The sequence below is a fragment of the Sapajus apella genome, unplaced genomic scaffold (assembly GCF_009761245.1).
Source record: "Sapajus apella isolate SASKATOON/1434 unplaced genomic scaffold, GSC_monkey_1.0 scaffold4, whole genome shotgun sequence".
In the NCBI taxonomy this organism is placed as follows: Eukaryota; Metazoa; Chordata; class Mammalia; order Primates; family Cebidae; genus Sapajus; species Sapajus apella.
In genome coordinates, this window is record NW_022436944.1 from 23,277,115 (window position 1) to 23,293,563 (window position 16,449).

A 16,449-nucleotide genomic window follows, 5' to 3' on the forward strand; every position below is an offset into this window, starting at 1 on the left:
CAAGTTTATTTTAACATTTAAGTAAAACCCAGTAAACATATATATATTTTTATATATATATAAAATAAAAAGATGTTAAAATATGAGGAACAGATAATTAATTGCAATAAGACATTTTCCTCCAGAGAGATTTCACTGAGTTTTTGTTGTTGTTAGCTATAATGTGGAAGTATGTAGATTTTACATTTAGAATTTAGTTATACTGTATTTATGAATTTCCAAATTTGCATTTTTCTTACCTTCATTTCTGCAAAGTTAATAGTTAATATGCCTCATACAGGCTTAGGAAAAGCAACCATAACTATTTTTTGAAACATATTTTTTTAATGACCCCAAGGAGCATAATTATAACTATACTTCTTTTCCTTTCTGGCAGATGACATTTGATCCAGAAATCTTCTTCAATGTTTTATTGCCACCAATTATATTTCATGCAGGATATAGTCTAAAGAAGGTAAATATATAATGATCATCTTCTTCTTTTATCATTAAGTAGAGACCAGCACTAATGAGAAACAGTTATTTTGATAGGCTTCTGTATTCGATAAGAGTATCATTATCTTACATTTGTGTTATAGATTTAAACCTGACATGCTTAGAATTCTAGAATTCTTCTAAACCTATTCTGTCCAATACAGGCCACTAGCCACAGGTAGCTATTGAGTTCTTGAAATGCAACTTGTCTGAATCGAGATATTCATTAAGTGTAAAATATACACTGGATTTTAAAGACTTTGGATTTATGAGAAGAATCTAAAATATCTCCATAATGTTTTATATTGATTTCATGTAGAAATGTTAGTATTTCGGATAGATTGGATTAAGCAAAACATTATCAAAACATATTTCACCTTTTAAAAGTGTTTTAATATAGCTACTAGAAAATTAAAATTTTTTTAAATATATGACTTGCATTATGTTTCTATCGGAGAGCACTATTCTGGATGATTGTAACCAAAGACTTTGCTTATTAATTAACATTCTTTATCCTTTAAAGTGAAAATTGAAGAATGCTGTTGATGCTTATAGAGAGGAAAGTCCAGTTTTGCAGTTTCTATGCACTTGTCTAACAATACTTAAGTACAGCCTGACTATGCACATTTTGTACATTAGTAATTCACATAATTGGTTAAGTGCTGGCATCCCCTGAGCCGCAGAATGAGGCTCCAGAATGGTTTTTGAGATACAGAGGTGATATAGCTGCTCTTCTGCTGCTCAGCTCCCCCTCCAGGAGATTCCTGGGGCTTCTCTCCCTTTGACCAGTCATCTTCAGCAGCCTGGCAGCTTGTTCACTACAGACCTGATTTTCCTGTGTGTACTCCAGGCTCCCTCTTGCTGTCAGGTCTGGCTACTCAGATCCCATTGAAAAAACTGGAACTGAGTTTTCCCTAAGCAAGCAATTGAAAAAGTTTAGAAGGTTGGATTTGTTCAGGTCACCCTTCCTCATTCCCAGTCCCAATACTAAGCATCATTTTGTGGCTGACTCATTAAAATAAAGTGAATTGTTATAGGTTTGGGGGATTTGTTTTGTTTTGTTTTTGAGATAGGGTCTCCCTCTGTTGCCCAGGCTTCAGTACAGTGGCACAATTATGGCTCACGGCAGCCTCAACCTCCTGTACTCAAATGATCCTCCTTCCTTCAGCCTCCCAAATTGCTAGAATTACAGGCGTGAGCAACCCCACCCAGGCTGTTGTCAATTTTTAAAGTTTAGTTTCAACACATTCAGAAGACATAAAAGAGAAGTCAGAGATCCAGTAAAATCTAAAGGCAACTTAAATCTCTTAGAATAGTATTTTTTTAAATGCTAAAAGAGCTGCATTTACAACAAAACTTCATGAAAACTGTGTCTTCATTATTGCAGTGAGTCCGGCATAGACATTGCCCTAGTCCCTCGTTCCCTCTCAGGTCCAACCAGTTCTGGGAGTTGCCTCTCTCATCCCTACCTACTCATCTTCCAGTGGGTTCCCCACCTCCCCCTTCTTGCCTCCCCCCTCCCCCCTCCTTTGCAATGATAATCAGTTAAGTCTCTATTAGCACAGTAAGGCCAGGAATGAGGCTCCAAAACCAAAATTTGCCAAGCAGTGAGGGGCCTGTGAAATGCATGCATTTATTTTTATTTTCTGTTGCACTAGGAAAAAATTTTGATGTACTCTATTAAATATCTTTCTTTTCTTTCCAGAGACACTTTTTTCAAAACTTAGGATCTATTTTAACATATGCCTTCTTGGGAACTGCCATCTCCTGCATTGTCATAGGGTAAGTGACATTTGGAGCTCAAGTTGCAGGTGACCGTGGGGTCTGTGATCTGTGTGAGGGATCTCATACTTGAGGGATTCTTGCTGGCTGGGAAAATTGTCTATTTTTTTTTAAGTATGTCACATCTTTGTACATTTTTCTGACTTAATACTGAGGCTTCTGACAAATACAAGGCTTCAAATCAAAGCAAACTAGAGGATTGCTGGATTTTTCTCTGTGAGTTCCAGACTTCTGACTTAGGGAATGTGGATTACTTGCCTTGAGTTGTATGAAGCACATTGCATGCTTCTTTTAGTTTGAATAATGCAGATATACTCACTGCGTTCTTTTTCATATGTTCTGAGGGACCTTTCCTATATTTGGCAGGGGTGCAAAAGTAACTGTATGCCAAGGGTTTTCTTTCTAAAGGAAAGTTTACAAGACAACAGTCTGAAACAGATGCGTCCAAATATCAACAGAGTTGCTTAATACTGGGATAGTTTTCAGTTAATACCCTGTAGAATACAGACTCTTTTTTTCATTATATTTTCTTGATTATGCTACTGTGCCCTGAGTCAAACTTTACATACTCTGGCTTGCAGCTCATCATAAATCAAAATGTGGTCGCGAATGGTGAAGGCAATCCGTCCACTGATAATCCCATCCAATACATTAGAGCTCCACTAGAAAAAAAAAAAAGTTCAGGTACTATGACTGTGATGATGCAGATGTCTTCAATTGTCTGATACAGTCAATTCTACCCTGGATTTTATAACTGCCTACAGCTGTTATAACCCAACATAAGAAACTGATGCTAAAATTACACAACTGTTCATGCCTCCACTGCTTCTCTTATGGAGTTTCTAGTGTGGGTCAATTGAAGGCCAAGGAGGTGTCAAGTGGTGTCTTTACTTGTGTCTGTCAGCAGAGGGATTTTGTGTTGAATGTACTGCTAAATTTCCGTTGAGTTGTGCCTAGAACAAGTCAGGCTATGTTATATAAAAATATTCAGCATTGTTTAACACAGTGAGAAAATTAAAGATTTTAGCACCTGAAAAGGGAGGTTTGCAAGTGTGTAGATAAGGGAGCTCCATTAAGTCTGGACACTTAAGCAGTCTTTGGGCTATGAGTGACCTGAGAGACACAGGGTACTTGATCCTTCTCAAAGCATGTTCTAGGAGGGCTTGTCTGTTCTGTGAGTATGCAGTAGCTAAATATTCACATTTCTAAACTTGTCAGGGGCCTAAGAGATCTATGTAACTAAAGCCTCTCATTCTGAAGATGAGACACCTTGAATAGTGAAATAATTGTCTCAATGTTACCATCTCTGAGGATCAGGGCCATGGTCAAGATAGAACTCAGAACTTCCGCTTCTGACCCAGCAGGGCTTTACCCCCTCTTCCTCTAGCAATTTCTCTTGAATTCTTTTACATCCCTTTACCTAGTTTCTACACATTGAGAGAGGGTTCTGAGACATTTGGGCTCAAAACAAATGTTCCTTGGTTTATATTAAAGATTTATTTTAGTGGCTGTATAATACGGGTAACTGAAATTTATAATGGATCCAAATTCTAAGCTCTTGGACAATGTTGCCAAATTATAGAATAGTGAGTTTTTATTATTACCTCGTTTCTTTGATATGACTGGTTTTAAGTATACTTAGGTGCATTTATTTATATGTTTTCACTGTCATGAAAAATCTTAATTCTTCCTTAGATCTTTCAATATCCTTTTTGAAAAAAGCACCAATATATACACTCTGTGTGTGTGTGTGTGTGTGTGTATGTGTAAGTATTATATGTAATTGCCTTTATCAAAAACATTTCAATTTAAGAGATCCAACGATTTTCATTCACTGGAGTCGAGAACCTATTTTGATTTATTTTAAGGCAATATTTTAAATTGTTGGTTGTCCAACAACTTATAATGGAAAATGATTTGAATAAAAGAGTAATCCTAACAAAAATCTTAGAACACTGTTCTTAGTTTGAACTGGGTATAATCTGAGCAACAAAAACACGTAGATACTTTCTTATTGTGGGTCATTAAAGTACAAAAGGGATAGATAGCTTAAACATTTTAGGAGCTTATCTAGTGAGGTAAGGAAAATCACTGAAATGTTTTAGCTTGAAGATGAAAAGTCAGATTCATACTTTAGGAAGGTCATTTTGGTGGCTGTGTGGGGGAGAAATTTTAAAGTGGGTACTATTTAAGAGATAATTTACGTGGGCCAGGTTGGAAATGATAAGGGTCTGGACTCAGGCAGTGACAGAAAAGGTAAATGTGGAGTCATTAGCTTGGTGAAATCTTGGGAGAGTATGACATCACCCAGGGCAAGTACATGAAGTGAGAAGGAAAGAGATCTAGAGAACACCACTATTTTGAAGAAAGGGAAGAGACGCTTACAAGGCACTAAAGTGTATTGGACCCCCAAAACAGGAAGAAAACCAACAGGCGTTTTTTCTGGAAGTCAAAGGAAGAAGAAAAGGGAGGGTCCACAAAACCTGTGACAGGAGAGGTCATGGGATAGGAATTGTGGTACCGCTGGATTTGACCCCTAGGAGGTAATGGGTGACTTTACACTTGTCTTGTGGGCAAAAATAAGGGAAGAGTATTGGCAAGTCCAATTGTTTGGGGATCCACATAGTAAGAAAAAATAATTTACTTTTATGCTGTCAGTCTCCATATATAATTTCAGAACTTCTGAGGAAGAGGAAACATGCTTAAATTCAGATCAAACTGACACTTTCATAACTTGGTAACTTCCATTATATTAGATACAATCAAACTGTAGAAAATGACTGGCTATATTTTTCTTATAAATAAATGATGATAAGAACAACAACAGTTTATGGAGTTCTTGATACATATCATGCCTTTTTAAAAAGTACTTTGCATGGGTTATCCAATTAATCCTCAGAATCATCCTATTAAGTAGATACTATTTATTACTCTCATTTAACAGATGAAACAACTCTGGTTTAAAAAGAGTAACACAGTGGTAAGTAATAGAGCTGGAATTAGTAACTAAATCATTTGGGTCCAGAGTCAAATTCTTTATACCAAAAACCTGCTTTACTTCTGTTTGTTGAATATTAGCACTAAAAACAAAGAAATTGTATAAATCAATCAGTATTTGCCAACATACCACATTTCATCATTAACCCAGTAGGAGTTCTCATAGACATGGGAAATTTTTATTGGGAAATCCATCCAAAAAGAATTCACATTTTTAAGGGATGCCTGAGTTTAGGTAGATAGACTCAAACTTGCATAAAATGGGCAGGGGGAGGGATTCAGAACAGAAGTTAGATCAAACTCTTTGAGAATAATTTCACAGAGGAAGTGGATCCTGGGCAGTCATTTAATGGAGAAGGATAAAGAAGTCAGATTTTCCATGCCATTAAGTGCATTAGTCCTGGTGGGTGCAGGGAACATTGTGCAAGGTTCCAGGATGGAGAGTAGGCTTCATATAGCAGTGCCAGAGATTGTGGGAATGAAAATGCTAGCCAGCTAACAAAAGGCCATGAAGTCCAGCATCCGAAATGTATGAGAATGTGAAGGCCATGGAGAGAGATTGCAGAACATGAATGAAACTCAGCTAGTGGACTGTGATCTTCTGTCGCTAAGCACTATTGGTTTTAGCTGGACTCAGATGCTTTACAGGAATGGAGATCATTGGGTTTATTTGCATGAATGAGTTTTTAAAGTTTTATTAATTTCATATCATTTCAGAAATTAGATGTAAACCATTTTTCATATCGCATGGGAAAGTTTAACAATATTCCTTCTGGTAAAAAACGTCGAAGAAACGTTTTTTATTTCAATGATGGATTGCTGTGAAAGAATTCACCTACCTTGTCTAGTACCCTCTCCCATTTTATCAATTGAGAAGTAGTATCTTACATCCACCTCTTTCTAAAAAGAAAATTCCGTGTGTTTGAAATCTTTCCCTAGTCATGGCCTCCATCTTGGGGAACTAGTCTCTGACCTTTGACTCTGTGTCTCCACCCTATACACCAGGCCGATGTGTCACAATGACAGCCTAGCAGAAGCTCACTGTCAGCACATAACGTTTTGTTCTAAGAACTCATCAATATCTACAAAATGCTTCTTTTTAAAGAGCAATACAAATTATATTCTCCTAGTTTCTCTGTTAATGAGGAATTAAAACAAATTCCACAGTTTCAAAAATATGTGAAGAAATGGACAGTGGTCTAAATGATCAGGAATGAAAAATTAATTTTAAGAATAGCTCATTTTAAAAAATTCTTTCCTTGCGTCAGACACTGACTTATGCTTTTACATGTATTATCTCATTTTAACTTATACTACCCTTGTGAGGCAAATACTGTTATTATTTTTGTTTTACATATGAAGACACTGCAGTTCAGACTTGTCCAAGGCCATACAGTAAGTGGTAGTAAGTTCAGAGCCAGTCTGACTCTAGAGCGCATACTCTTAGAATGTGCTTGTCCTTCTCCTCCTCCTAAAATGACACTTCATGTGTCCTGCAGTATTTTACAATCAGTAATAATATCTGTCTGACAAACCAAGACCTCAATAATTTCAGATTTTTACATTTATCATTATGATTGGAAATTATGAAAAATCTAAATATTTCAGAATTGGCTGTGAATATAATTGCAAACAAGAAATCAAACTTGTCTTTTCTTACTGAAGGTGGTTGGAATCCATTTTACTTGCTTAGTGTATTCGTCCATTCTCATGCTGCAGTGAAGACATACCTGAGACTGGGTAATTTATAAAGAAAAAAGATTTAATTGACTCACAGTTCCACATGGCTGGTGAGGCGTCAGGAAACTTACAATCATGGCAGAAGGCACCTCTTCACAGGGTGGTAAGAGACAAAATTAGAGCAAAGTGGGGAAACGCCCTTTATAAAACCATCGGATCTCATGTATGGATTATAATTCTGATTACTAATCAACATGAGATTTTGGGTAGGGACGCAGCCAAACCGTATCAGCTAGAACTCGGGAAACCATCGATTTATAAATGTGAGGTTGTTTACATTATTCATATGAAGATTCCTGAAAAGTATTGACTTCTCATTGGGCTTCTTCAATATACACACCATAGAACTGTACCTGACACCTCTGCCCATCTGTCCATGAGGCATAGGAGTGAGGGGGCCTTGTGGATGCTCTCCCTCTGCTCTCTTCTTCCATTGTGCCTGCTCAACTGGGGAACTTAAGATCTAAGTGCCCTTGGAACAGGTTGTGGAATTGCTCTGGAGTTGCTCTGTTCTTAACTAGGATAGATATGGTGAGTCTCAGTGGTCCCAAAATGCTGACTTCGAAAACTGGATGACAGGACATGTTTGCTTGTCTAGAACCCAAACCTGAGGATGTGTTATTCATAGATGAAGGCCAGTCTGTACCTCAGTGCCTTACTTAAGTTCTAACCTTAGAAACAGAATGATTTAGAACAGGGCTGCTAACCCAGGGAAGAGATACCCTGAGATGTTTCATAGAAGGACTTCAAGGAAGCAGAGAATTTTTCATGGGAGAGAGTCTGCATAGATTCTACCAGTTCATCAGATTCTCTAGGAAGCTGCAATCCACAAAAGCACAGAAACAGCATGTTTTTCGGGAGCCTGGGCGAAGAGTCAGGACAGTGAGAATATTACATATCTCCTTGTTTAGCTAGAACTAAAGGCTTCTCTAGGTTGCACTCTATGTTGGCTATAAAGCATGGAGACATGCATGCTATGATTTTACTATGTGCTGTGAGGTAATAACAATAAACTACTTATTATGTACCTATCTGTGTTGCCACTCGGTGGCCACTTGGTGGCCATCCTGTACACTTACCTAATAGTGGATGTGCTTAGTTTTAGGGTCTACAAATGGATTTATTTTTTCAAAATACTGTATGCCAAATTTTTTTCCAAAGTACTGGTATCAATTTTCCCTCTTAATTTTTGCCAATCTAGTAAGTATGAAACAAAATTTTATTGTTGTCCTCATTTGTATTTCCATTGTTAATAAAGTTGTTTACATTTTCCTATGATACCTTTTCAAGCTTTTTGTCCATTTTTCTATTGAGTTGTTCTGTCATACTTTCATTAATTTGCCAGAGTTCTTTATATGTTCTTCATATCAATCTATACTCACATTTATTTTGCAAATTTTTTCTTAGTTTGTCTCTTGTACTTTTACTTCATACATGATGTCTTTTTTTTTTTTTTTTTTGAGATGGAGTCTCACTATATCCCCTAAGCTAAAGTGCAATGGCATAATATTGGCTTACTGCAAACTCCACCACCCAGGTTCAAGTGATTCTCCTACCTCAGCTTCCCAAGTAGCTGGGATTTACAGGCATGCATCACCACACCCAGCTAATTTTTGTTTATTTGTTTGTTTGTTTGGAGGTGAAGTCTTGTTCTATTACCCAGGCTGGAGTGCAATGGCATAATATGGGCTCACTGCAACCTCTGCCTCCAGGGTTCAAGCGATTCTACTGCCTCAGCCTTCTGAGTAGCTGGCACTACAGGCATGCGCTACCACACCCAGATAATTTTAATGTTTTTAGTAGAGACAGGGTTTCGCCATGTTGGCCAGGCTAGTCTCGAACTCTTGACTTCAGTTGATCCACCCACCTCGGCCTTTCAAAGTGCTGGGATTACAGGGATGAGCCACCGCATCCACCCCATATATGATGTTTTTTAGTGAACAGAAGTTCTTGATTTTAATGTAGTCAAATTTATCAATGTTTTCCTGTGAGGTTGGAATTTTTGTATTTCTTTTAATATGTTCTCACCACCCCAAAGTCAGAAAGATAATCTCTTCTAAAGTGTTTTAAAGTTGTGCCCTTCACAGTGAATTCATTTCCTGGAACTGATTTTTGTATATAATGCAAAGTTAGCATCCAATTAATTATTTTTCCTCCAATGGATAACTAATTATTGTCTAGCCCTGCCTTTTCCCAGGATCTACAACACCTCTTCTGTAATATATTGCGGTATCTGTTTCTAGACTTTTAATTTTGCTTTATTGGTTTATAATCTATTCCTGCACCAATACGACACTTTCAATTATTTTAACTTTGTAATAAGTCTATATCTTGTAGGATAAGACATAGAGGATCTTCTTCAGGAGCCTTGTCTGTTATTACTATATTTCTTTACTGTTTCATATAAATTTAATCCAATTTATATGAGTATGTATATATTTACATTCATAAATATATTCTTATAAAATTTGTTTATATTTGTATACCTTATAACTCTATTATTTCTAAGTATTTTTCTTGGGGACCTACTTGCATATGAGCACTAGGAGGCATGTATAAGGATATTTGTAGCAACATTATCCACAATAGCAAAAGCTTGGAAACGTTCAGATTCTATTAACAGAATAGGCAAATAAATTCACATAAAATAATATAACACAGCAGTGAAAAACAGTGAAATAAAGTCATCTATGATGACGTAGATAAATTTCAAAAACAATGTAAAATAAATCAAGTCCTATAATATCATATGTAGTATGATATCTTTTCAAAATGTTCACAGATGACCAAGATTAATCAATTTTCTTTACGCATGCAAGCACGTATGGAGGTATGAAGGTATATGTGCATGTATGTAGTAAGTAAGGGAATTAAAACAAAATTCAATGGCATGATTATTTCCAGGGGAGAGGCAAAAGAATGGAATGAAAAGAAACAAATAAAGATAAGTGATTGATAATGTTCTGGCTCATAGGTTGGAGTGTGTTTCTAGGTATTCAAAATATTATTACAATTTATAACTGTATATCTTCTGTCTATTCTCTTGCATGTATCAATTATATTAAAAAGGAAATAAGAGACAACAAGTGAAAGGAGCCATTTAGTAGATTTATAAAACTCTGATTATGCTGCTTACTTCTATTTCTGGGAAACTCTGATTCTTCTATTGTTTTTGTCTGTGTGCTTTAATAAGAACAACTCGGGTTGGCAGGCAGCAGCAGAGAGGGAAAAGTGCCAAGAGTGATATTGCCAGTTTGCCTGGGTCAGTTCTTATCGACTGCAGAGCCACCATATTTTCATTCTCTTTTCCCAGCTGTCTTCGCCTTCTCTCTTGTTTCTCCCCTCTCCCTTCCATTCTCTCCAAACCATGTCTTCCTCACTGCCCCTGGAGCCCACATCTGGGCTGCTGCTCTCTGTGATTCCATTTTCAGCCACTGCAAAACAACAGAGCTTAGGGAAGCTGTGTTGAGTCAGACTGGAAGACCCCATACATCCTCTGTGCATTAATTTACTCTCTGGATTCTGAATAGGCACAGTAATGGCTGTCAGTGGTGTCAAAGAGAAAAATAAATATACTGCTGCCCTGACACAGCCAAATAAGAAAAAATAATCTCTAATCTGTCAAGTACAGCCTGAGCTGCTTAGCAGTGTGGTTTCTCATATGCATATCACAGCATGTGCATGCTGTATTTCTGGCAGCAGAGAGTGGAGTATTGGGAAAAAGAAACAAAAGGTAGAATGGAGGGGACTGTGGAGAACATCAGAGATATAGTTTAGAGGTAGAAGAGGTGAAGCCATCACAGCTGCCTGAGCCCGTGTGATCATTCAGCACTTAGCCGTCTATCGCAGCCTTGAAGATGCTGCAATAAGAATAACAGCACAGGGGAGAGAAAATGAAGCAATCCCCGAGGGAATCAAAAGGGGAACAAATACTAACTCCAAATTAGGAAATGTCGAAAAATGATGTGTAAGATTGTTGTGTAAAAAAAGAAAAATGTGTAAGAATAATGGAAGAGTACTCTATTCTAAAGGAGAATTTATCTGAGAAGTCTTATTATTAAACAACCTATTCTAAGGATTCCAAATATGGTATTCCTTTTAAATAAAATATTAAAATCTTGGAATTACTCAGCTCACCTTTATTCTTCAGTATCCTCAAACATAGTCAAATTTTTTTCTTGATTTGACTAAAATCTGATGGATTTTGGTCCAACCAAGTTACAGTAAATGTGACTCTGCTTCTACACACACATCAACTCCATTCAGATAAAAGGTAAAAATAAATAAATAAATAATTCGGGAGTATATCAGTTATCTGTTTCTATGTCTCAAACTACCCCCAAAACTTAATGGCTTAAGACTGCAGTTGTTTCATTAGCTTACAACTCTGTGGCTCAACAATTTAGATTGGGCTCAGCTGGGCAGTTCTGTGGTTCTCATCTGAGGTCACCCATGAGACCACAGTCATCCAGTTCCTTGACTGGGATGGATGGCCTAAGATGGGTCCACTCACTTGTCTGGTGGTTGATCCTGACTGTTGGCTGATTGTTCTGGGGGGGCACAGGTGGGCTTGTTCATCTTTAACCTATGTAGCTTCTCATTCCCTGGTGTTTCTTCATTTGGTGCTCACCAGTCAGCATTCCAAGATAGTGGGAACAGAAATGCAAGGCCTCTTGAGGTCTAGTGTCAGAAACCAGACGACATGGCTCTCACTGCCTTATATTGGTCAAGTTATCACAAGGGCAGCTGAGATTCAATACATAGGGAAGTAGACTCCACCTCTTGCTGGGAAGTGCAATAATGTCACATTGCAAAAGGGTAGGCATACAGGGAGGAGAAGGATTATTGTAGCTGTATTATTTCAGGTTGCTATAGCAAAGTACCAGACACTGATAGCTTGTAAACAACAGCTATTTATTCCTCACAGCTCTGGAGTCTAGAAGCCCTAGATCAGGATGCTGGTATGGTAAGGTTCTGATGAGAGCCCTCTTTGCAATTGCAGATGAACAGCTTCTAGTGTATCTTCACGTGGTGGAAAGTAGGTGAGGGAGCTGGACACTAATCTCATTCATGAGGGCTTATAACGAAGTCCCTACCTCCTATTACCATCAGCTTGGGTGTTAGGCTATCAATATAATAATTTGGGGGTGATACAAGCATTTATTTGATTACATTAGCCATCTTTGCAAATAATCTACCATAAGAAGGGACTATAAAATATCTTCAGATATCAAGGTAAGAGCTTGCACTAGAAAATATGACTCAGGACTGGGCACACTGGCTCACGCCTATAATCCCATCACTTTGGGAGGCTGAGGAAGGTGGACCACTTGAGCCCAGGAGTTTGAGACCAGCCTAGGCAACATGGTAAAACCTCCTCTCTCAAAAGAAAAAAATTAAAAATTTTTAAGAAAGAAAAGAAAAGAAGACTCAGAATCTGATATGAAACCTATGGCTACAAAAAGTAAAACATGGCAGAGAATCAGGTTGACCATAGAAGGGCTAACTCACTGGCCTCTTCCATTAGACTTCCTGCCATTCCAGAACCAGTATATCGTGAATTCCTCCCCTTTTGACGTAAGTGGCAAATTAAGAACTATTTTGTAATGTTCTTTGTTTGGGTAAAAAGTTTGTGTGGGAAAATACATAAACCTAAAAGAAAAGGAGATAGAGAACATGACTCACTACGTTTTCATGCTACCAAAACAAAGGATATTCATGGAAATTTGACCTCCACTCAGCTGGAATGGGGAATTATGGGAAAGTTTTATTTAAGTTGATCACTTCAGTTGACCTTTTTACCACCAGTGATGCAGGGAATGTGGAGCTGTGGCCATATTAGCTATAACTGCAACAACATCTCTGCTGAGGGACTCTCTTCTGTGGCTGCACTGTTCTTATTAAGGGCGATTGTGTAAAGTCTGGTTTGCACCTATGTGTGTCTGGCTGGTGCCGGTGCTTTGGAAAAGGATGGAGCTTTAGGGACTATGAAAGCTTGACATTGGCATCTTATTCACTTTTCTTAAACAATTGAAGAGAGATAAGTTTAAGGATCTATGCCATATAGCCTTTATTACACCTTTCCTGGGCCTTGGAGAGTAACTTAAAAATGAAAATTCATGAATCTTTCAGCAAACTGTAAACTACAATATTACCAAAACTGTCCACCATAACTGTTTGCTTCTATTCTCTTTTCCTTTCCACTCCCAGAGGTAAATCATATTCTGAATTTTATTACAGTTTTTTGATGTGCTTTAGAGCTTTATGAAAATACTGTTATATTCTGTGTTACTAAGCCATTTTCATTTTTCCTCATTTATGATTTTTATGATTCATCCATGTTATAGTTTTAGCTGTAGTTCATCCACTTTACGTTAATAATATACAAATGTGTGAATATTCCGTAGTTTACCTCTTGTCCTGTTGACCACGTGATAAGTCAGTAAGTGCTGTGCCAGGGTAGGACACTTAGGGGGCTAGGAGAGGATTCTGGAGAAATGACTCCTAATCTGAGATCTTAAGTTTATTTCAAAAAGTGGGAACCAGACAAAGACATGAGAGGAGGCATCCAGGGAGAGGGAAGGCATGTGGGAGGGCAGCAGCAAGGTAGAGTCTCAGTGTTGACTGTTGTTCAAGGAGGCCAGAGTAGGCGTACGAAGGAGTAGGAGATAAAGATGGAGTGGAGGGCGGTGTCAGCTCATACTTGAGACCTGTGTTCTGCAGTTTGGACCTTTAAAAGCACATGTCCTCTGTTTAGCATCCTACTCCTCAGGTTGTAGTTTGCTAAACAGAGGATATATACTGTTAACAGTCGTTCTGACCAGGTGATGCAAATGAATGTAAGGTAGCCAAGGCAGGAATCAAAATAACAGGAGGTTATAAAAGTTTGAACCTGGATGCTACTCAGTTGGATCTGAGAGCTGTTTGAATGATGGAACTGACAGAATATGGCTATGGCTAAGATTTAGAGCAATTAAGGCCTCATGGGCAACTATCAGTTTTCTGGCTTCAGCCATAAGTTCATTCTGGCTTTGATTGTCAAATATATCACAATTTGGGCCTCATGTACTGTTTATTTCCATCCTTTTCTATGTTCCCTACTAGGCTTAGTCTCTTAGTTATCATTTCTTTGCTTTTAATGAGTAACTTTTAATTGCCAAATGAATCAATGAATTCATATAAAGATTTGAAAATACATATCTTTTCACTGACAAAGAGATAGTAGGCATAACAAAAGTGGTAAGAGCTAGCTCTTTAGGTGCATTTTTTTAAGTGTGCTTGGCCTTAAACTGACCAGTCTACATTCATTATCTCATTTAATCTTCACAATAAATAGTAGAGATCGATAGTTCTTATCATACCCTTTTTGTAAGTGAGAAGGCTGAAGCTCAGATTGCTTAGGCAACTTTTCCAAAGTGTGCCTGACTCCAGAGCTTGTAAGCTAAACTTACTCTTGCAATTTGAATTGCACCTTTGGACCAACAGCATCAGCGGCACCAGGAGCCTGTTAGGAATGCAGAGTTTTGAGCCTCACCCCAGAGCTCCTGAATCTTTATCTGCATATACTAACAAGTGTCTTAGGTGATTCTTAGGCACACTAAAATTTGCTATCCTGCACTCCCAACCTAGTAGAGAGATTTAATACCTTACTTAGGGTTTAGTACAGACAGACTGTAGGAATGAAGATAATTTTAACCAGCATTTAATCCATACTATCCAGGCATCATTGAAATTAAACCAAATCAATTAGTTGTATAACTCATATCCATAAGATTTATATGGCTGTGTCTGTGCACATATCTGGGTCAAATATTGTATGTGAATCATGTAGAAGATAATTGGTAGAATACTGTTAGTTAGGCACTTAGAACCATCACAGTGAGAAATGTCCAGTGATCTGGTCTAAGGATTTTAGCGCTTCAAGCGTGGGAGGTGTTCAACCTGATTTAGCAATTACACTCTAATGTCATTGAAATGAAATGGCCCCAACAGAAAGAATAGAAGTCAATCTTAACTACAGCTCTGTGATGGTTTATTGCTCTATTTCACCCTTACTTACTAATTCCCACTGCATGAGAGGTAGCTGTAAAGAAAGTTTCCAAAAGGCAAGCTACATTATCAACAGAATCATGAACATGAATGATGACATCATTGCCTTAGTGTTGATGAACACTTGTAATCTTGAAGGTCATTGCTGCTAGATGATATAGGTACCTACAGTCTATTTTCATATAATTATTGGCTATTTGCCCGGGGGTTGCGTATGTTTCCCTAAAAATGTGTGATTTCAACATCTACATGAATTTGTTCTCATTTTACTGGATTTTTCTTGGAACCTCTGTTGCAGTGGTTTGCGAAGTAGCTTACTCAATGTTTACTATATCACCTCTTCAAATAAGTTCTACAACCTGTGAGAAATATTGGCTATAATGATAAAAGTTGTTTGCATTGAAGCATTTACTTTGTGCCAGCAATTACTGTGCCCTTTACATGCACTGACCTCATTTACTCCCCTAACTCCTCATTTAAAGATTTTTGTCATCAAGAGAATAGGCATTTATTTCTAAAAATTTCCCCAATTTATTTTATTGAAACAATTTATCAACTTTTCTTTAGAATGTTAAAGAGGTTAGCAAGGTGTTTTATAGGTGTTTTTATTTCTAGAAGAGACTCTTGCAGAATATTTTGTTAATTTACATTAGAAACAGCATTCTTAAGCAAGAAGCTACAATGCAAAGAATGAACCCTGATGTAAACTGTGGGTTTTAATTAGTAATAAGGTACCAATATTGGCTTATAAATTGTAACACATATACCAGACTAATTAATGCAAGATGTTAATCATAGAGGAAATGTGGTGTGGGAGTATATGGGGACATATTTTTAATACTTTTTGCTTAACTTCATACATGGGGAATGTATTTTGAGTACTTTTTGCTTAATTTTTCTGTAGGCCTAAAACAACTAAAAATAAACAGCAAATAGTATATACCAGATTTTCCTATGGCCCTAGAAGATTCTCAGTTCCTCTCTGAATCTAGGACTCTGTTTACTTGGCCTGTTTTAGTGGCAGCACCTTGGTTGACCAGTCATCCCTAACACTGTAGAAGGACACGCTAGACAGCTATTGGGAAAGTTTCCCTTTGATTAACATGATATACATGGTGGCTTCCTTTCCAATCCCTTAGAATATATGTTATGAGGACAGTTTCCCTTTGATTAACATGATATACATGGTGGCTTCCTTTCCAATCCCTTAGAATATATGTTATGAGGACAATGCTTTCCTGACTGCCCATATTTAACCTTATTTATTCCATTTCGCAGAATAGATATTAGCCTTCTTGGGATTTGTTTTTCCTTGTTAAGTGTCCAAATTACACTATAAACAAAGCAATAATGGGATAAAAACTTTTCATGAGTGATCATTTTGTATCATTGACTACAATTCAATTG

At 37.4% G+C, this 16,449-nt stretch overlaps 1 protein-coding gene across 2 annotated transcripts in view; it reads left to right on the top strand.

The window, feature by feature from the left end:
- Window positions 1-16,449, top strand: part of SLC9A9 (solute carrier family 9 member A9) — a 579,933-nt gene that overhangs the window by 43,714 nt on the left and 519,770 nt on the right. For both annotated transcript variants that reach the window (XM_032258640.1, XM_032258631.1), the window contains exons 3-4: window positions 377-454; window positions 2,180-2,256. In XM_032258640.1, coding sequence (XP_032114531.1) covers window positions 377-454; window positions 2,180-2,256 — 155 coding nt within the window. The remainder of the gene's footprint in view (window positions 1-376; window positions 455-2,179; window positions 2,257-16,449) is intronic.